This window comes from Dendrobium catenatum, unplaced genomic scaffold (assembly GCF_001605985.2).
Source record: "Dendrobium catenatum unplaced genomic scaffold, ASM160598v2 fragScaff_scaffold_334, whole genome shotgun sequence".
Lineage (NCBI taxonomy): Eukaryota > Viridiplantae > Streptophyta > Magnoliopsida > Asparagales > Orchidaceae > Dendrobium > Dendrobium catenatum.
The window spans coordinates 3,188,392-3,210,103 of NW_021318796.1; the positions used below are offsets into that span (position 1 = coordinate 3,188,392).

The 21,712-nt window shown below is 36.6% G+C and overlaps 1 protein-coding gene across 1 annotated transcript; it reads left to right on the plus strand.

The window, feature by feature from the left end:
* Positions 1–457: 457 nt before the first annotated feature.
* On the plus strand, positions 458–13,541 carry LOC110099951. The gene is made up of 5 exons (XM_020827290.2): positions 458–743; positions 12,477–12,591; positions 12,669–12,758; positions 12,971–13,069; positions 13,171–13,541. The coding sequence occupies exons 1-5, from the start codon at positions 676–678 to the stop codon at positions 13,270–13,272; spliced, it is 474 nt and encodes a 157-aa protein (XP_020682949.1). The 5' UTR covers positions 458–675; the 3' UTR covers positions 13,273–13,541.
* The last annotated feature ends 8,171 nt before the right edge of the window (positions 13,542–21,712 follow it).

The window sequence follows — 21,712 nt, forward strand, 5'->3', positions numbered from 1 at the left end:
CCGACTAGGTCAACAGTGACTCTCTTTTCTCATTATGTATTTCATATAATGTACATAGCCAAGGCCTTGCCCCTAAGGAAGAGCCTCAATTGTAATCGACTGCAAATAATAGTTGATTCATTTAAACTGGGCTATGCCTCATGGTTTTTCCCTATTTTCAGGAGTTTTCCACGTAAAAATCTTGGTGTCTCCTATAAATGCAACATTATCTCTTTTATCTGATTGCGTGCCAGATTTTCATACAACATTAATACGTTAAATATTATATTTTTGTACCGCCGCGAATACACTGGGACGCAATAATTATATTCATTTTAAAATAAATAAAAATAAAGTTTAATTAATTTCTTATAAATAACTATTAACTTTGACAGAATATTCAGATCCAATAAATATTTTTTTTTCCCTAAAATCGATTACAACGCCGCCTTCGCTTTTGCCGGTGAGCTAAGTGGCACCCCCGTAATTTGGTGCTCATACTGAGGGTAATTTCTTGGACGATACCAGAGCTCTGTCTTCTCTGCACAGACGTCGAGCATTGAATCGGGCGCTGGCATCCGAGCTCCTTTTGCCAGCAAATCAGCCTGACGGGATTGGGAAGAAGCGGAATATCGCTCAGTTTCTGCTGTCTTAGGTCCATCTCTTGGACCTGCCGAGCTGGGGTTTGAACTAACTATGGGGTTCTTTTCTTTTGCAGGGAGAGTTCTTTTCGCATCCATCTTCCTTCTCTCCGCCTACCAGGAGTAAGCTCTCTCTCTGTTTCTCTCTATCTGTCTTAAAACTTGCAGTTGGAAGGCATAAGAAAGCGAGTTATGTTTTGGCGTCTGATATAGGTAAGTCACGCGTTTCTTGATGCGGATCAGATGATGAGCGACCGTTTGGCTTGTTTTGATAGCTACAGATGGTTTCTTTTTTAGACTGTTTCCTTTTTTTGTTTACTATTTTTAGTCTGGGAGAAGTGATGATGCGTGCTTTGTTATCTTGATTGGTTTTATGCGTCGAACAGCTTAATTGGTGGGTTTCCATACCTTTCCTGATCAACCTTCGGGTTCTTCGTTTAGGGTTTAGAAATGCACGATTGCTTTTCTGGGTGGGACTGATGACTGAGTTGTTTTTCGAAGTGCTAAAACCTCAGTGGATGATTGAAGAGATTATGCAACTTTCAAGTTCAGCGGTATCAGAATGACTTGGTCGTTTGAGCTCTGGTTGGTTCTTCTGAAGATTATGTATTAGGATTTACTTTTGATAGATCCTAGGTAGAGGTTTGTTGCATTTGCTAAATGTTTGAAGTTCCGAAAGTAATACATCTTAATTGAATTTATGGATATTCATTTTTAACAGAAGTGGGAATGAGGGTTACCTTTACATGCTTACCTATTGTTATAGTGAAAATGGTATGTGAAGCTGGGTGCAAAGTTAAGAGAATGTGACTCAGGCATCTATTGAAGAATTTATGAGCTTGGATGGGTTTAGGGATGCAAATAAATCTAGATGAGTGTAGTACTGACTTGTTTAAGTTTATTCATTTTTTCTTATGGAGTTCAATATAATCATAAGAAGAGTTATAAATTCTTGTTTATTTATGCTTATTTATTTTCTTATCAAATTTAACCCACAATCAAGCTTTAATTGGGCTTAGCTATACAATAAGATGGTGATGATTTAAACATATAACTTAATTAGAATGTAAATGTATTCATAGTTTTTCAACAATTTTTTTTAATTCACTTAATATTGTTTCTAATATACCTTGAATTAAAATGAGAAAGAGAAAATTTGAATTAAATAGAACCATTTAGTTATTTATTTAATATAATAATTCATCATAGGAGAATCTCTACTGATAATAGACATCATTTTTGTTGCTTGTTGAAAAAATTGTAGTGGCAGAGATAAGTTAATGCCTTTGGTTGTGCGAAGATCTTACACATAAAATAGATATGTTGAGAGCAACACACAGGAATACAAGATTTTTTACATGAAAACCCTAGGAAGTGAAAAAACTAAGGAGCCTAGTCTAGTTGAAACAATTCAACTCCTATGAGTTTAGTATTAAAAAGGACACCATTTCTTGTAAATGTAGAAAGCACTGACACTAAATAATAAGCTTGAACTATGAGAGACCTCTCATGTGGTGCTAATAGGAGAATTCTAAGTTGTCATAGTTATTGTTGAGTGATGAATGCTAATTAGCAATTAACGGAGAACATTAGAAGTTTTTGAATGATCAATTTGGTCATTTTCTTAATAAAAGTTGAAATTGAGTGATCATGAAAATGAACTTTAGGTGTTGTAGCTACTAGACATTGGAAGTTGATCATTGATTGACATTAGATAGCGGTTGAAGGGTAGCATCAAATGTTGTGCCATGGGGACAGTATTGTTGCTCGTTCTTTTGATAGGACCATACAATCAAGAAGATGGATGTCAGATGTTGATCATGGCAGGCGTTACATATCGGATGATAAGAATCTTAGACATTGTGTGATAGTGGGAAGTTGACTTAGTCATTTTTTCTAACAAGAATGGTAGGTTCATCTCAGGGGTGGAGGCAAGGTGGGGGCATTGGGGGCACGTGCCCCCACTAGACTCATGAAAAAAAAATTGTTCTATTCAAGAGAGAGAGAGAGACTGAGAGAGTACAAACTGTCTGAAAAATTTTTCTTTGCGAGTAAAGAGGTGCACGATTTTCTTCTTCAAGGGTTGGAATTTGAATATTGAGTAAAAAATTTTAATTTACAAATTGATTTTGTTTGTATCTCTTTTTTTAAATTATTATATTTCTTCTTTAGCAAATTAAAAAAATAAATATAAGTGGTAAAATTTATTTGAGTTTAAATAGTCTTAAGGTTTTAAATTAAAACTTTTCATGTACGTTGAGTTGTGTTGAATAATTTTTTGTTTTTTCACTTGAAAAATAAATTATTTAATTTTTCTAGTAATTATTCATTATTTTTTTTAGAAATTTTTAGAAGTAATTATCATAATCCACTGTCTATTAAATTTTCCATCAAAGTCTAGACTTATATTGAAAAATATAGTTTTAATAATATTGATAATAAAGTAATTGTACAATATTTTCAAAAAATGAAGACTTGATGAGAGAAATTGTAGGTGTCATGTAAGAAGAATATGAATAGCATGTGCTCTTGATTGCAAGTTTTTTTATTATATAATTTAACTTTTTTTTTTATAACAAGTCTAAAAAAAAATTTAAAATCATTGTCCCAAGTCCAGATGAAAAAGGTCGAAGATATTTGTAGTATTCATGATTTGTGCCCCATATGAAAAAAGTTCTGGCTCCGTCACTGGTTCATCTTCTTTAGAAGTTGGACGACAATGAATGATCAACTTAGTCATTTTTCTGATAAGAGTTGACATTGAGCGATCATGAAGCTCAATTTTAGATGTTTGTAGCTACCAAAGATCAAAAGTTGATCATTAACTTGCATCAGGAGGTGTTTGATGGGTAGCATCAAAAGTCATGCGATCAGGGCAATTTGTTTACCATTCTTTTGATAGGAGAATTGGTTAGGTAGCCAAGAAGATGAGTGTTAGACATTGATCATGGAAAGTGTTGAAGTATGGTTGACTAGAATGTTAGATTTCTCGTGATAGTGGGTTGTCAACTTAGTCAATTTTCTTATAAGATGGGAGGCCAGACATATGGAAAGATGGGTGTCGAACTGATGTTGTTGGTGGATGTCATTTGTTAGTCATTATTAAGTGTTGAATGATGTTCAATAAGAATGTTGGTCGTTGGGTGATAGTGAGCAATCAAATTGGTCATTCTACTAATATTTAAGAGAGATCGGGAAGTTGGTAATATGGATATTAGACATTGTAAAGCATTGAGAGATAATTTATAGGAATGTTGGACGTTGGGCAATTGAAGGCAATTGTTTTCGTTGTCTTTTTGATAGGAGGGGAGCTTGGGCGATCAAGAATATGAGCACTAAATGTTGTTTGTTAGATGTTCAATGTTAATGTTTGATGTCAGGCGATGGTTGGCGATTGATTTTGTTATTCTCTTAATTGGAGGTGAGACCGCCAACTCAAAAAGTGGGTGTTAAACATTAGTGGCTGACAAAAGTCAAACATTAGCCTTTTGGCAAGCATTGGGAGATAATCAATGGGTAACAATAAAAGTTGGGCTATTGTGAGTGTTTAGCTTGGTTCTTCTGATTAAAGGGGAGATTGTATTATCGAGAAGATGGGCATCAAGCGCTTGTTGTTGGCAGATGTTGGACATCTCTCGACTGGGAATGTCAAAAGTTAGCCAATTGTGGATCACTTTCTTAATATGATAGGAGATGAGATGATTGAGAAGGCTAGTGCTAGAAGTTGGCGGTTGACGGACATTCAACAATGTATGCTGACAAGTTTCAAACGATAGTCAATAAGGAACGCTAGAATTGGGCATCGATGGGCAAGTAGCTTATCATTCTCCTGATAGGAGGGAAGATCGGGCAACTAAGAACGTGCATCGAATTTCAATGACCGGAAAACATCAAATATTGGTTGTCGATAGACATAAGGAGAAAGTCGGCCAAGAACATTACAAGTTAGGTGATAGTGAGTGATTTGTTTGGTCGCCCTCTTGAATGGTGGGAAACAAGATGATAAAGAAGATGGACGTTGAACATCTATCATCAACATACGTAGGTGACGATTGATGGAGGAAGTAAAGAATTGGGCAATCAAGGGTGTAACACCTTGTTTTGTGAACTCCGCATGGTCGCACATGTGTCTAGAAAATTTGAATTTAGATTAGATCAATTTCCATCACTAGTTAACTAAATTTAGAATATGGCTAGGAGGGGGAACAAATTGCCACCTTAGGTCAATTTTACCCTATAGAATACCTGCCAGTTCAATCCTCCTTCATTGATAGATTGGATCGGAAAGGACCCCCTTGATAGATTTAAGCAATGCTACCTTGGCCTACTTTGCTTCAAGTTGGCCGTATCATTTGGTGAGCTACTGGAAAGGTTAACCCCCAACAAATCTGCCTGACATGCTCTCTATCCTGACTAGATTTATTCCTCATTGTTACCTTATGATATTTTCGAGTTTTGCGCTTGTTCAAGGTTTTAGTTGAGCTTTTACTCCTTCGTATATATACTTGAGTGGTAAGGTGTCTGATTTTCTTAGAGTTTGTGCTGTAAAAATATCAAGATAAAAGTTTTCTAATTGATAGTTCTCCATTTGAAGATGAATTTGATTAAAAAAATTGTTTCTCATAATAATTGAACCATTCATTAAATATGTGAGAAATATGTGGACGATCAAAAATGATATAAAAACCCTCTCAAGGTGTTGTTTTTTCCATATTATTCACTGATTAATGCCACCAAATGAACTCTAAAAACCGTCAATGGTCCATCTATTTTAATTTCAAGCAAGTTGAATGTCTCTTTGCACTTTGAAGTCAATTCTTTTATGCAAGCAGAACCATTCATTATAAAGTTTTTGAACCATTTGATTGATGACCAAATAATATGAAAAGCATTTAAATCGATAATGTATCTGATATGTTATATTAAAATTATCATGATTGGGCACGAATCTAGAGACAAAAATCAAGTTGGAAACTTAAAAAATTTAATCTGGGATCACCTGAACTCCGATTTAAGCAAACATACAGTCAAACTAAGCGTCTCGGAAATACAAACCCAACGACACCAAATTCGACTCAATCCAAGCCCAAATGAGTCCAAATCAAGGACTCGAAGCGTTGTTGGAAAGTTCGTACCACAATTTGTGTTACCAAACGGTCTCCGAACTTGACGAGCTTATAGTTGAATCGAGCGGCTCAACGAGTCGAATCCAACGAGCCCAAGATCGCTGAATTCTGAAGTCATTAAGACCTTCAAATATCTGATAAACGGTCCACAATTGAAGGATTCAATATCGGCCTTTCATCCGAACCACTCCATATTTGCCCCTGATCTCTCATCTATTTACGGGTCATGCCACTCTAGAAAATTTATAAATAAACCCCTCATTTCTCTTGAGAGGGGAGGGAAGCAAGAAGAGAAGAAGGAAGAAGAGAAGAAAGAAGCTCCTCCTCGACTACCGCTGGAGTTTCACCGGACCACCACCTAAGGCCCTCGCCTTCGCCGGACCACCACTTGAGCCCTCATCTCCGTCGGACCACCGCCTGACGTCGTTCCTTCGCCGGACCACCATTTGAGGCCCTCACCTCTGCCGGACCACCACCACCTGAGGCCCTCGCTTTCGCCAGACCACCACCTAAGGCCCTCGCCTTCGCCGGACCACCACTTGAGGTCCTCACCCTCACCTCCGTCGGACCACCGTCTGACGCCATTGCTCCGCCGGACCATCACTTGAGGGCCTGAGGCCCTTTCCTCCGTCGGACCACTACTTGAGGCCCATACTTCTACCGGGCCACCATTTGACACCGAGAGTTTCTCCCGAAGTACCGCTCTTCTACTACGATCTTTTTGACCCCGGTCTCCTGTCGACTATGATCCTTCCGACCTCCGTCACCGACAATGGTCCTTCCAACCTCCATCATCAGACAATTGTCTTTCAGATCTCGGTCTCCTACCGACTATGGTCCTTCTGACCTAAGTCGCCTACTATGATCCTTCCGACTTACATCAGTAGACAATAGTCTTTCTGACCCCGGTCTCCTGCCAACTACGATCTTTCGGACCCCTGTCTCCTGTCGACGACGGTCCTTCCGACCTGCATCACCTACTACGGTCCTTCCGACCTCCATCACCAGACAACGGTCTTTCCGACCTCTATCCTATCGACTATGATCATGCCGACCAAGCAAACACATCTATATTGATTATTGTAACTCCCACCATGTAATGCGCTCTATATGATGTACATTTGTGACATCAAGCCAAGGCCTTCTTCTAAGGAAGGGCCTCATTTGTAATCGATTGCAAATACTATTGGATTCATTCAAACTAGGCCAGACCCCGTGGTTTTTCCCCCTTTTCAGAGGTTTCCACGTAAAAACTCTGGTGTCTATTATAAACGCTACACCCTCTCACTTATCTGCTTGTTTGCTGGATTTTCGTACAATGCTAAGACGTTAAACTATATATTTCTCTACCGCCGCGAATACTCCAAGACGCAACAGTATCTAGTTCTTATGATATTAAAAAGAATGATCAATTTTGTTATTGTATTTGAAGGTCATAACATCAAAATCTAATTGGTTTGAGAATGATGATCCTAGATGTTTTTCCCCTATCCGTTAAATATGAAGGACTAAATCCATGCAGTACACCATTAAATATAGTAAATGACTAATATTTATTGTATTTTTTATAACTGGTTGGTTGCAACTTCTAAGATAGCATGATATAACATTCCTTATTTTTGGTGTATGTTATATGTTCAAAAAAATTGAATTTCGTGCGTGAGATCTGAGTAGGTTCAAGCATTTACAAATCCTTCTTGCCTTCTATTATATGAAGATTGTAAGCAAAAGAGGAATGAAGTAGCTATCTGATAGTGGCAGCACCTTCATCCTATTTGTACTGTTGTCCTGCTGTTGCTTATGCAACAAGGTTAAAAATGGGTGGAATTAAGATGGCATGGTGCAATTTATTTATTTATTTTTTTTTTTAATTTTTTATGTGCATTTGTCTTTACTTCAGAGTAGCTTGAAATGATATATATATGATGCATTAATTGTGTGTTGGTGGATTCGGAACCATGTAAGGGTACCAATTCCAGCCATTCAATTCACTCTAGATTGGAATGGACTAATTCTGCTTGTTTTCTGTATGAACACACTGGTTTTGGAAAAGATAATCTATCCACTGCTGGGATTGGCAACCGCACATGGCGAAATCAGAGTAGTTTTAAAAAAAAAAGGCAAGCATCTTTAATTCCGCCCAATCCAAGGTGGGTTGTATGGATGGAATTAATAACACCACGTTATGTGTTTAGCATGCCGATTGGAGAGGATCCGAATCCTGTGTTTTTACTGCATTCTGCAGTGCGACGGTAAGCATTTGGTTCTAGCATGTTGGAATTTTCTTGCGTTTTCATATTATAAACCTGAAAATCCTAGAAAAGTTTGGAGAGCAGAAGCTACACGTTATGAAGGTGCTTCTGTAGTTGCTTATGCGGCCAAGTTGAAAATGGGGGGATTCTAGAACGTGTTATCCCCTTTATGTATTTTTCTTGATTAATTGTCTTTTTTTTTTAATTTATTCTCCTTTTCATTTGTGGAAGGTTGTTTATACCCTAGGCTTTGTTATGGAGGATATTATATATGTTGTGATTGGTCCTAGATTTGTTGATTATACTTTCTTGAGTAGTCTCTTGTGCTACCATTAGGATCTTGTTTAGTTTTTTTTTGTGTGTGTGTGTGTGGGGCTATTATGCTTCCATTAGAAGTTTATAAATAGTTACTACAGTTTGTAATAAAGAAGCAAGCCATTAAGTAATAAATCTTTTCTGTTTTTTAGTTCTCTGCCCCCTCTTTCCTCCTCTCTCTCTCTCTCTCTCTCTCTCTCTCTCTCTCTCTCTCTCTCTCTCCTCTCCCAAGAAGCTCAAGAGGAAGAGCTTCTTCTTCAAGAAGATTCTAACAGGCGGTATCAGAGCAAAGTGGAGGTAGAGGAAGTTTTCTTGTCAAAGAAAATGACTCAAGAGGCGGTAGGGAGTTCTCAGGCGGAGACTAGCTGGAGTCGGGCTGTGCTTCGTAAGTTTAGGCATGCTCCCAGGAAGCAGGGCGTCTAGAGCCCTTAGATTGTGGCGTTGGCCCCGCAGGACTCGATGAAACTCGTTTGCGAGTGTGGCTCTGAGCGCGGGAGACCTGGTGCCACTATCGGGCTGAAGCGAAGAATCGCACAGACAGATGGGCGCAGGCAGAGCGCGTGGGAGCGCAGGGCATAGAAGACCAAGCGAGAGCGTACGACATGCGATAGGGGGTGGGGTTCGCGCGGGTGAAGGTGTATGCGTGTGGAGCGCAAGGACCAAGCGTAGTGCGTGGGTTAGCTGGCATGAGGGATTGCTAGGCATGGTAGGGGTTGACCAATGCAGTGTGGCAAGGGAAGTCGTAGGTCGTGAACATAGTGCAAATGAGTGGAACGCATGGGGTAACTGAGCACGAGCTAAGCTAAACTCTTAAATATTGAGACGACTTTTAGTGTAATGGCTAAAGTTTTCGTAAGAAACTCTGCAGTTAAGAGTGTTAGTGTTAATTCCGGAGCAATTTTGAGATGGGTGACCAACTGGGAAGTTACACCAACAGGACAAAATCGTGAAGCTCTTAGGCCAAAGCAGACAATATCTCGATAGTTAAGAGTTTGGGCTGTTATAAATGGTATCAAAGCAATACACCAGTCGTAAAATGGAAACTAATTATCATACTACCATGGGAGCCACCTCTTGAACACTGTATGGGACAAAGTGCTATATGACAGGAGCCACCACTTATAGCAGGAGCCACCACTTGAACTTATAGAGGCCACCTCTAGAATCCTATCTATCTAATGGATGATTCTGGGATAAAGATGTTGACGAGGACGTCAGTTATTTAAGTGGGGCAGATTGTGAAACCTCTTAAGTAAAAGAAGTTAAACTCTTAAACATCGATGCACCTTTTAGCGTAATGGCTGGAATTTTTGTAAGTAACCTTGCAGTTAAGCTTGCTCATCCCGAAGCAATTATGGGATGAGTGACTTACTAGAAAATACACTAACAAGACAAAATCGTGAGGCTCTTAGGCCAAAGAGGACAATATATTGATAGTTAAGAGTTTGGGTTGTTACACGTGCTCAGTCCGTTCTCATAAGGTGGAGCAGACGATTAGAGTTTGAGTCATGCAGGCAAAGGTTGCATAGGTGAACAAGTGAGGGGCTGCAGTTTTTTGCTCCAGTGCAGTTCTTACAGTCAGACTAGGATGGCAGATGAAATTCTTACTACAAGTTCTTGACCATATCGATGCAAAAATTCAAAATCGATAAGTTTACTGGTGAAAACGATTTCGGCTTATGGAGAATCAAAATGAAGGCCCTCCTTGTTCATCAAGGAACCTCTGAGGCGATTTTTATAGAAGATATTGTTGCCATAACTGATAGGACAAGGGATAGGCAAATCCAATTGAAGGCTGATAATGTAATTCTGTTATTACTCAGTGATGAAGTTTAGAGGGAAGTAGCCGAAGAGGGTTCTATCATATAAGTCTTGGAGAAATTTGAATCATTATCGATGGCCAGTTGGTTATATCTAAAGAAAGCTCTATATACATTGCATATGGATGAAGGTAAAGATTTGAAAAAACACATTGATAAATTTAACAAAATTATTCTTGATCTTAATAATGTAGATGTAAGAGTTGATGAAGAAGGTCAAGGTATTATCCTCCAAGTTCTTTGCCAAAGTCATATGAAAATATAGTTGATACATTACTATATAGAAAATAAATGTTGACCATGACCAAGGTAAAGTCAGTGTTGGTGTCCAAACAACTGTAGCGTAGGAATGAAGATAAAGAAGAAAGTGTTGGCAACATTCTGATAGCAAGAGGAAGGCATGAGTACAATAAGTAATGTTTCTACTATCACAAAGAAAGTATTTCAAGAGAAATTACCCAAATTTGTTGAAGCAGAGAGAGTTAGGACCAAAGACGACTTCAACTTAGCTGAGACAATAAATGGAGTCATATGGAGTGACTCAAATGTTTTGTAAATCTGGACCAAGGTGAAATTTGTTGTGATTGGTCTAATATTTGTTGATTGTACTTTCTTAAGTTAGGTTCTTGAGTTGCCTCTTGTGCTACCATTATTATCTTGTTTAGTTTTTTTCTTTTTGTAGCTATTGTGCTGAGTCGGTCTACTATGGAAGTCATACATTTATTGAGAGGTTTGATAGAGAAATATAGAGAGAATAAGGAGGATCTACATATGATATTTATTGATTTAGAGAAAGCATATGATAAAGTTCCAAGAGAAGTTCTTTGGAGAGTTCTTGAAAAGAAAGGAGTTAATAACGCTTATATTCAAATCATTAAAGATATGTATGCAGGAGCTATTACTTGTGTTCAAACACAAGGTGGTTTGACCAAGTATTTTCCTATTTCGGTTGGATTATTACATCAATGATCATCCTTAAGCCCATATCTTTTTTCTTTAGTCATGGATGTTCACCCTAGACATTTGCAAGAGAATGTACCTTGATGTATGCTTTTTGCATATGAAATTCTTCTTGTTGATAAGACTAGAAAGGTAGTCGAAGGTAAACTTGAATTATGGAGGTCAACCTTAGAGTTTAAAGATTTTCTCTTGAGTAGATCTAAAATGGAATATATGGAGTGTAATTTTAGTAGGAATAGATCTAGTGAGGGGATTTTGACTTTGAGCGATAAATCATTAATAAGAGTACACGTTTTAGACATATTGGATCTATTGTTCAGAGTAATGGTGAAATAGATGGGGATATTATCAGTAGAATTCAAGTTGGATGATTGAAGTGGAGGAATACATCGAGCTTGTTGTGTGATAGAAAAGTCCCCCTCAAACTTAAGAAAAAATTCTATAAGATGGTGGTCAGACCTGCAATGTTTTATGGTGTCGAATGTTGGTCATTAAAAGAGAAGCATAATACTAAGTTAAGTAAAAAAAAAAAAAACTAAGTTAAGTGTTGCAGAGATGAGGATGCTCATGTGGATGAGTGGCTTTACCCTTAGAGATAGGATACGAAATGAGCATATACGTGAAAAGGATGGAGTAGCTCCAACGGAAGATAAGATTAGAGAGTCGCCTTAGATAGTTTGGTCACATAAAACGGTGGCCTTCCGAAGACCCGGTGAGGAAAGTAGAGGTATTAGATTGACTTATGTTAGAAAAGATAGAGGTAGACCTAAAAAGATTTGGTTATAAAATATTAGAAATGATATTTCTTTATTAGATTTAAATGAGAATTTAACTTTTAACAACACATAGTGGAGAAAAAGGATTCATGTAGCCGACTCCTCGTAGTGGATCAAAGGCTTTATGTTGTTCTTGTTATTGTTATAGCTATTGTGCTGCAATTAGAAGTTTATAATAGTCCCTTTAGTTTGTAATAAAGAAGCAAGCCATTAAACAATAAATCTGTTCTGTTTTTCCCTTCTCTCTCTCTCTCTCCCGCTCCCTCTCCCTCCTTTCCCAAGAAGCTCAAGAGGAAGATCTTCCTCAAGAAGATCCTAACAATATATGTAAGCAAATTAATTTTTTACGCTTGGATGTCATGGAATGCTACTTAAAATACTCTACTTAATTTTGGTTTGTATAGGGAAATCATTTAAATCAGTTATTTTCTTGCTGGCAATGCCTTTGTTCTGCTATAGATTTACTCATGAACTACCTTTTTTTTCAGACACAAGTAATTACAACTGAATGAATCAGTGTTTCGTGGGAGTGTCTGCTGGCTTTGCTGATTTAGATATTATATGACCCCTTTTATGTTTCTGATTCTTTTTTTTTTTTAACACACAGGTTCAATGAATATGTCATGGATGGTGGCCCAGCAGCTCAGACCTTTAGATCCAAATATAATATTTTCATAAGACATGTTACCACTACTCTGGGAATGGAAGTGCCTAAAGATGCAGTGAGCATTTTTCCTGTCATTTCTCTTATTGAAACAGATGCATCATCCTATTCTTAATTTGTGCATTTTTCCTTTAGGTCAAATATATTGTTAGTGCTCATATTGTGCTGAAAGGAATTGGAGGCTTGCTCTTCATCTTCAATAGTTCATTTGGAGCTTATCTGCTGGTACGTAGTTCAATCTTCTTTTGCCTTGATTTTATAGCTTACTGTATTTTGGAGAAATGATTGCAAGCAGGCCTTCTATACTCTTACCACTCTTTTAGCTCCAGCAAAACAATAACAAATGATAGGTGGCATATGATTTCAAACTTAGATTAGTTTTGAAGTCCACTGCAATGATCATGATTGAGGACATTGATGGTTTTATATTCTTGCAGCTTTTTCATTTGGCATGGACTGCTCCGATAATATATGATTTCTACAATTATGACATAGAAAAGCCAGAATTTGCACAACTGTTTGTCAACTTCACACTGGTTTGTTGTGTTTTCTCTTTTCTTCATGTGCTTATCATGGAAATGATGAATATAAGGGTAACTTGTTATCCCTAAGCATGAGATTTTGGAATTTGCTTCAGAATCTAGCTCTCTTTGGTGCATTGCTCTTTTACCTGGGAATGAAGAACTCAATACTAAAGAGGCAAGGAAAGAGGAGATCCACCAGACCAAAGACACACTGAAGTGAAGATAGTCGCCTTTACAACATCATGGTCTGATACTCTGATTATTGTTGGTTTCATGATACTGGTTGGTGCATGGCTGATTTATGGAACTCGTTTACTGCTCCCAAGGTAATCTGGGTATTCTATACTTGTGCTATAGACCGTCCCTAAGAAGTACAGGTAATGCTATAGGCCCTTTTTGATGTACAACGAGCCATTGCAGAAACATGACATGTTTGTATGATTAGTTCATTAATAATATTTATATATTGTTTTAGATTTGCTGACTCATGTTGGTATGGTCTATGCCAAACATAATATTGTGGGCTTTAAAAATTCTCGCGCCCCGGCCTCTCCTCTTCCATCTATTTTCTTGTTTGTGATGGAGGGTTTTAATGAGCTTAGATTCCAATTGGATTTTCATAAGGCATATTGGATTTTGGATTAAACATTACTCAGAGATTTCACCTCATTTTGTGAGGACTTTATAATCTGAGTTCTGGTTTCCTATAGGCGCAAGCCTCTATAGTTAATTATCCTTCTCGATAAGGAGAGAGAACTTTCGATTAAGGCTAGTCATGAGATAGGCATTGAGTACTCATATAATAGCCACAACTTTAGGATTTGACTTAAAGTTTATCACCATAAACTTAAAACTGGTGATGGGGAATGAAGACGAGTCTGATCAAGATCCCATGGTTCCATCGTCCCGGGCTATCATGGTCCCTGGTCTACTTAGTCAGAGGAGGTAGTCGACCCAACCTGATAGAAGGCGCACCTTATCGACAACCATGAGTTGCTTTGTCTAAGAATATCTTGTAGACGTTAGGTGGTGTTTGTCTAAAGGGATATATCTAAATCCACCTGAGCTTTCATAGGGCTTTATGCCTATCAAATATACCCTATAATTCATTAGTCAAGGGTTTGACATCATTAGGAAACATACGGGCTTTAGCCGTGATCGTAATAAAATGGTGCTATTTTACAGCAAAACCACCCGATCAGAGGGCACTTGTCCCTGCTAGCAAGAGATTGTTTGAGAATGAATATTAATGATACACCCGACACGACATTTGCTCTTTGTGAGCTAAGGTTAATTTCAAATTTATCACCCTTGACAGATGGTTGCGGGAGGTGGATGAGTTTTAGTTTTAAGTTTTTAAGTGATAAACTTTATTTTAAGAATTCATATTTTTTCATAGTTTTAAGATTTGACCCCTCCGGTTGAGATTCCTTATCAACACGGCCATCATCATAGTGACGTTAAAGTCACTTGTATTTTCGTAGGAATTTGGGAGATGTTTTAAAAGTTTGTGGTCTCCCCGGCTGAGATTAGCTTTCAATATGACCATCATCCTGGTAACATGATTGTCATTTGAAAAACATTTGTATTATGTAGCACCTTAAGAGGTCCTATAATTCTAGTTAGGTCGATCAAGGAGGATGATGAAACTTGAATATTTGACCCGTGCAACATTCTCTGGCCGTTGGATGTAGGAATCATATGTGACAATCGGAGTACATGCGGGTGTATTTTTCAAACGTATTTTCAAGTATATTAATACTTATACACATGCATAATGTATTTTACATTTTACACATGAATGACCTATTTGTATTTGCATGTGCACAGTACATTTTCTCACTATAACACATTATTGTATAAAGCATTTTATATATGTAATTCATTTACGACACTTGAGTATTATATTAAAATCAGTTTGATGGTGTGAATGATATGCTTATGTGATCATTATCAACGTCTCTATCTACCACCAAAGCTATAAGGTCATTTTCTTTTTATCATTGCAACCTAAGTCACTTGCGTCAGATGATCTTGTAATTATGCTATGATAACTTAATTCAATAGCAATCTTCATATTTCTTTCGTCTTCTATAGACCTATTTTTCTCAATTAGGGTTTGCAGTGAGAATGGCTATGTTGATTTGTATCTAGATGGAGGCTTACTCAAGGAAAAGTAATATTTGGTATATTTATACATTGGGTTGTAATGTTGTATTATTGTGATTAATTGGGTGTAACAGTTTTAGTAGATAGCTATATTGGTTACTATTGAAATTGAATGACTAGCCATTACTGAGGCCAACATGAAGATGACCCATCTCATAGCTTTCAGGAAGAATTTGATAGGCCACAAGAGAGTACTGCACTCTATTGTGATTGTCAAAACATCATCATTTAGCAAATAATGACACTTTGCACTCTCAAACGAAGGACATGTAATTCAAATATCATTAAATAGCTTGTGATTTGTGAACAATAAAGGGACAGAAAGCTTCTTGGAGTCAACAAGAAAAGGTAGAAGGCATTGCAAAGCCTTGATTAGCGACAATGAATGATACCATAGAAATGTCACACATAGAAGTATTTAGACACACATCACTAAATATGTTTGGCTGTCGATGTCGGGTGTTAGTGTTGTAGTTTTAGAATTCAACATATTTGAAAGCATGACTTATTTCTAGGATTTTAGAGGGAACATTTTGATCGTTTTGATAAGAAACAAGGATATTCCATCAGATGATTGGAGTTAATTCTTAATTATTTAGTATTTTTCTCAGCTTCTTAAGGCCTTAATTAATGTACTCAAAATTGAATGATTTTTGGCTTATTAGATTCATTTCTTTGCGATGCTCTTTTCGATCATAAACACATTTGAGTTGATCCCTTTGATTATTCATTATTTTTTGGGCATCTTAAGGCTTTAATGAACTCATAATTGAGTGATTTTATGCGTGTTTAATGCATCTCATCGAGGCGCTCACTTTGATTATAACTGCAGAAATCAAAGGTTGTTTGGTCCTTCAGGCTTCAAGTATATCTACAAAATGTTCAATTGTACTTCTTAAGTGTTTAATTTGGGATCATTTGGGCTTGAGCCTAGGCATTTTTGATATTGTTGGTTTTGAAAGTTCTGTTTTGAAATTAGGAAAAAAAAATTACATTATTCATGATCTTTCTGATGACTGCTGAAATTCTTTTCCTGTGCTTTATTAGTTAAGAACGTCTACTAAACAAAAAAGTACTTTGCTTTTCTAATACTAAACAGACCAAAGAATTCATGAGCTCGAAATTTTCGAGTATGAAATGCACTCTTTCTCCAGTTTTCTTTTGAGTTAGATCAATTTCTTAATCTGCTAAAGAGAACATAATTGTTTTCATTGCGGCTTTATTTTTGCATGCGAGTCCTAAAGAATGATTGATTGGGGAGCATCAAGTGCATTTGAGCGTAGGTCAATGACGGAGAGCAAAAGCCAGGGGTGAAAAGGAGTCAAGTTGAGCTCAAGTCATGCCCAACTCGTGAGCCAAATCCTAAGCTCGAACTCGAATTGAGCTTGAGCTTGGCTCGTGCCAGTGAAACGAGCTCATGTGCTTCCGCAATCTAGCAATTGCGCGCGCTTTGCCTTTCACGGTCCGGCATTCGTATGCGTTTCGCCTTCCGTGCACACTCTTCGCCTTTTGAGCTTTGCTAGTTCGGGACGCCCTCGGTTTGGTTTCTGCGGTCTACTGTTTTGCACGCGTTTAATTGTGCCGCTAGACAATTAATTGAGTCGAGCATCATCTAGATCGAACTCAAGCTCGATAATCCAACAATCAAAATTTTGCTCGAGCTTGAAACTCATATAAGCTTTGACTCGTCAGCTCGTTAATGAATCGAGTTCGAGCCGGCTCGTGAGTTGACTTGACTCGTTTACACCCCTAGTAAAAGCACTCAGCCATGTCTGTATTCACTTTAACTAACTATATACTTAATGAATCTAAAATCTATTCGCTGCAACTGTGTATTTTGAGGGGCATTTCATATAAACTGTTCCTATTCAGATAAAATGATTTTGAAAGTAATAACACTGTTTTTGGTGTTAATATAACATTGATAGGATTAGAAATCTTTTGGGCAATTCAATTCATTTATCTTTCCATTACATTGGAGTTTTACTCCTCTCGTGCTGCCATATTTCTAGCAGAAATCCTTTTCCGTAGATGATACAGATAAGTTATAGATAAATATAATTTCCTTTGACATCCGCATCCTAAAATATTAAAAGATGCGACCGTCAACAATTTGTAATTGCTACAGCGAAAAAGGATAGCTTTCCACTCCCAAAAATGGAGAGATTATTAGGTGCGGAGTGCGGACGGCGAGAACCGTCCGCATAAGCATTGGGTATCTAGCAGTACCCGCACTCGATACTGTTGCGTACAGCTAGGTACTCAGTGCTTGTGCGGACGGTGCGCACTCCGCACCTAATAATTTTTCCCACAAATGATATCAGAGTGCACTATTGAAGATGACTTGCAAATAAGATAGCCAGTGAATAGTCCCATAGCTTCTTCTTCACGCGCTTACTTATCTGCTAATCTACCGCAAAAGCACAAGCTCCGTAAGAGTAAAGCAATTGGATTTCAGCCTTTGTGAATGATAGGATTTTGCTCTATCCAGTCATTAAAAAAATCTTTATTTGTTTGAGAGAGAGAGAGAGAGAGAGAGAGAGAGAGATTAATGTATTTATTACTCTATATGATTGTATATTATATCTAAATCTTTTACATAAATTTAATATACTAATGGATGATTTTTATGTTTTTTGGGCTTGAAATGGGATGATGTAGCATTACTTAAACTTAGTGGCCTTACCCTTTCAACTAGATAGTCATAGACTCATAGCTTAACCAGCTTGCCTACACATAAAATCATCCAATTTAAACACTTAACATCTTTTTTTATTATTTGCTCACATACCCTAGAATTCTTCAAGTAACATCAAAGTACCACTTTTTCTTAGTATGAGTGTTAATTATCATGTTAGCTTGTGCCTTTTTCCGTTGCAACTTTCTCAAACTCTTCTTCATTGGTGAAGGTTTTTAGTGCGCTACCTACCCACCGGTCTTGTCAATAGTCTCCTTATGAGTTCTTCATTGTAACATTCTCTGATATTTTTGTTGTTGAGGGTTTTGGAACTACACAATTCGAGAGTTTTGTGACTTCCTCTATACAAAATCCATTCATTTTTGCCCTTCGTTGTTAGATCTCATAGTGACTTTCTCTTGGGTTAGATTAACAGAGTGGAGTAGCAAATAAATAGCAACTTTAGATGTTAAATATATAAATGAGATAATTTTGAGCATTATGCATGTAAGTCTCTCTTTTTATTCAAAAAGTTGGGCAAAGACGACAAATTCATTTAATATGAAAATGTTAGCTAATAAAATTATGATCAAATTTTTAGTCACCATGATTGAAAACCATCATATTTATTTTAAATCAAGTGCAAGACAAATTTTAATTAATTTCTCTTACACTAAACTCATCTCAAAGCAAATCTCACAATTCTGAACTCATTCTAACCAAAATTTGATCAATATATCCTGACCTGACCCAATTTTATTTTCCATTTAATATGATAAAAAAATTATTTTAAATATGCCAAACTCATAAATTTTTTTTTTTAGAATGACAAATATACATAATATAAAGAAATTCATAAATGGACTTTCAATGACAAATTCTTAGTCCTTTTATTAAAAAAAAAAAATTAAAATTCAACAAAATGAACAGTCAGTCAATCTAACATCATCATTATTAATTAACTAACATATCCACCAATCCTCTGATTAACCTCCCATAATTTTAATCCCCATTACGTAACGCGCTTTCTTGTCATCGATTCTTACAACGCACATGCACCTGCCTTTGCCATATAAAACATACCTTTCACTCCTTATCATGGCTGCAATTCTTCTCTCTACTCTTTATATTGATAGCTACCTAAATGATTAGACTTCTTCTATTCTTTTTTTTTTTGAACGGGGTATCGGCCACTGGCACGTCAGCTTATGACGCGCATGGTGATGTCCACTAATTTCTCGGCGAGTCTACCAGCAACCAACCCCACAGGTGCAGGACCCACAGTTCTTTTCTCTAGCTCAACTTAAGGAGTCATGCCGTATGAGAGGGGATTCGAACTTGGGATAGGGGTTCCCAACCAAGCACACCCACCAACCCAATTCTTCTAAATTGTTAATAACATTCTGTATATTATCTGATTGCCACGTGGCATCTTCGTCCATGAAACACCACGTGGCCAGCAGATAATCACGGTGCGTTGGGGAGAAGCACTTTTAAGTAGTGTAAGAAATATTCATGAAATTCCAAATGAAAGGAGGAGGAGGAGAAGAAGAAGAAGAGATTAAAAAATAGTGGAGGGTAAAGAAATAGATTAATTAATATAGGGTTGGAAAATCTGCCTGCTAAGCAAGACAAAAACATCTGCGTCGCTATGATCTAAAGGCAACTAAACTAAAAGGCCACACGGGCGTGAAAGCGAGGGGATGCGAGGCTTGTCGCTGGACCATCCGGCAACGCCGCTCTCATGGCTTTGTCTGTCCCCTTCTCCGCTCGGAAAACCGCCGTTGCTCCGATGATGACAAGGATGAGTAAGGAAGGAGATGAAGTTTTAGCATTATATATCAGTTCTATGGGCGAGAAGTCGCTAACAAATTTGTAAGCAAATAATATAAGATATGCAGAATATTATTATTATTATTTTAATTTTGAAAAATGAACATTTTAACAACCAATTTATATGTATGCGGCATTTTAAATATAAGAAAAATAAGGTGTACGGAACATAATATATAAATGTAGTATTTTAATTAAATCTGAATAATGTATAGGTACACCTTGTTAGAAGTTGTATTATTGCTAAGATAAAGAAATGTTGTGTGTGATGTAAAATTTGCGAAGATAGAGTGAGAATATATTGTCTTAGGCGTCAAACACTGATGTTTGACAAATGTTAGATGTTTGCTATTGCTCAATGGGGAATATTGAAAGTTGAATGATGATTACTGATCGACTAAGTCTTTTTTTTATTTATAATAGGGAAAGCCAAGTGATTTAGAAGGATGGCATTATTAGCCATGCGGTGGCTGACGAATGGTTGATGCGGTTGTTGATTTGTATTAGGCATATGTAGATTAAAGGATGTTAGATGTCAGTCAACAGTTGGTTGTTTTGACATGTGGGAAGATTATATGATCGAGAAGATGAGTTTAATTAGATGTCAATTGATGACTATCAATATGTGTCAAGATGATGGACATTAATATTAGTTAATTACTAGTGATGGACATTGATGTTGGGAATAGCTAATTAGAGCTATGAACTTCTCCAAATCTATAAATTCTCTTCAAGAAAGATCTCATCCCTGAATTTGTAGAAATAATACATATTTATAGATTTCTAATGGGGTATTCTAATCATTTTTGAGAAAAAATAGAAAATGTATCAAATAATTTGAAAATATTTGCTTGGTCATGTTTTTTTTCTTTTCTTTTTTCTTTTTTTCCCATTGATGTTTTAGTTCTTTAATGAACTCATAATTGAGTGATCTTAGTAATTTCTCATCATGGTGCACATTTTGATTACAAGCATGTAAGTTTTGAAAGACATTTGACCCCAAAATGCACTTTGGAAGTTTTCAATTGTGCTTCAAAATGTTTGATTTAGGCTCACTTGGATTTAGAGTTTGGCGTTCTTGGTATTATTAGGTTTGTCTCATCAAATTGTTCTATGTTGACTAATCATATTATCTTGAAATAAATGTTTAAAGTTTTTGGCTTAAATATTTGTGTGCTTTGAGATCCAACAATTATATCAAAGTTATGTTTTGTGAGATGAAAAGATTAATTACCAACTATTTCAGATGGCAAAAACTACAAGTTCAAGATAACTTTGGGTCTCAAAATATCTGAGATATAAAATTAAAATTTTGAGAAAATTCTAAGGCACAACATCTGCCCAGAGGTCAATGAGGTTATCCTTTTGAGGCTGTGAACAAGTAATTTCCTCTCTATTATAATTTCATTTTTAATAGGGTCAACATATTTTAGGTTGTAAATTGCTAGAATATTCGGCTTAAAAATATATTCTCAAAATTGCTTCATAGGATTCATTAATTCCCAAAAGTGATTAAATTGAATCTAAAATTAAGAAGAAAAAAAATTGTAGTTGGCCTAAAAAAGCTCAAAAAGATTTATTTATGCTTGAACTAATTTGGTCAACTGCAAACTGCCAAGGTTGACTATTCTTCAACTCACATTGGCTTGGCATACAATTTTGTAGAGATGTGTTGCTTTAAGTATTTTATTTTCTACTTTTTCCATCTAATATTATTTTTTCAAGGTTTTAAAAAGAAATTATGGATTATAACATTTTAAATTTTTTTTTAAATATTCCAAAAAAAATGTCAAAAATAATTTGAAGAAACTTTCTCTAGCTGCCTCCCATCTTTCAAATTCTATAATAGACAACTTAGAGTTTAGAATATATCACAATTTCCTTTCAAAGCTACATTTTTTTCTTCTGAAAGACATAAGCAATTATCCTAAGGGAGGCATAGCCGAATAGCTATAAAATACCAAAGTTCTTCAGAA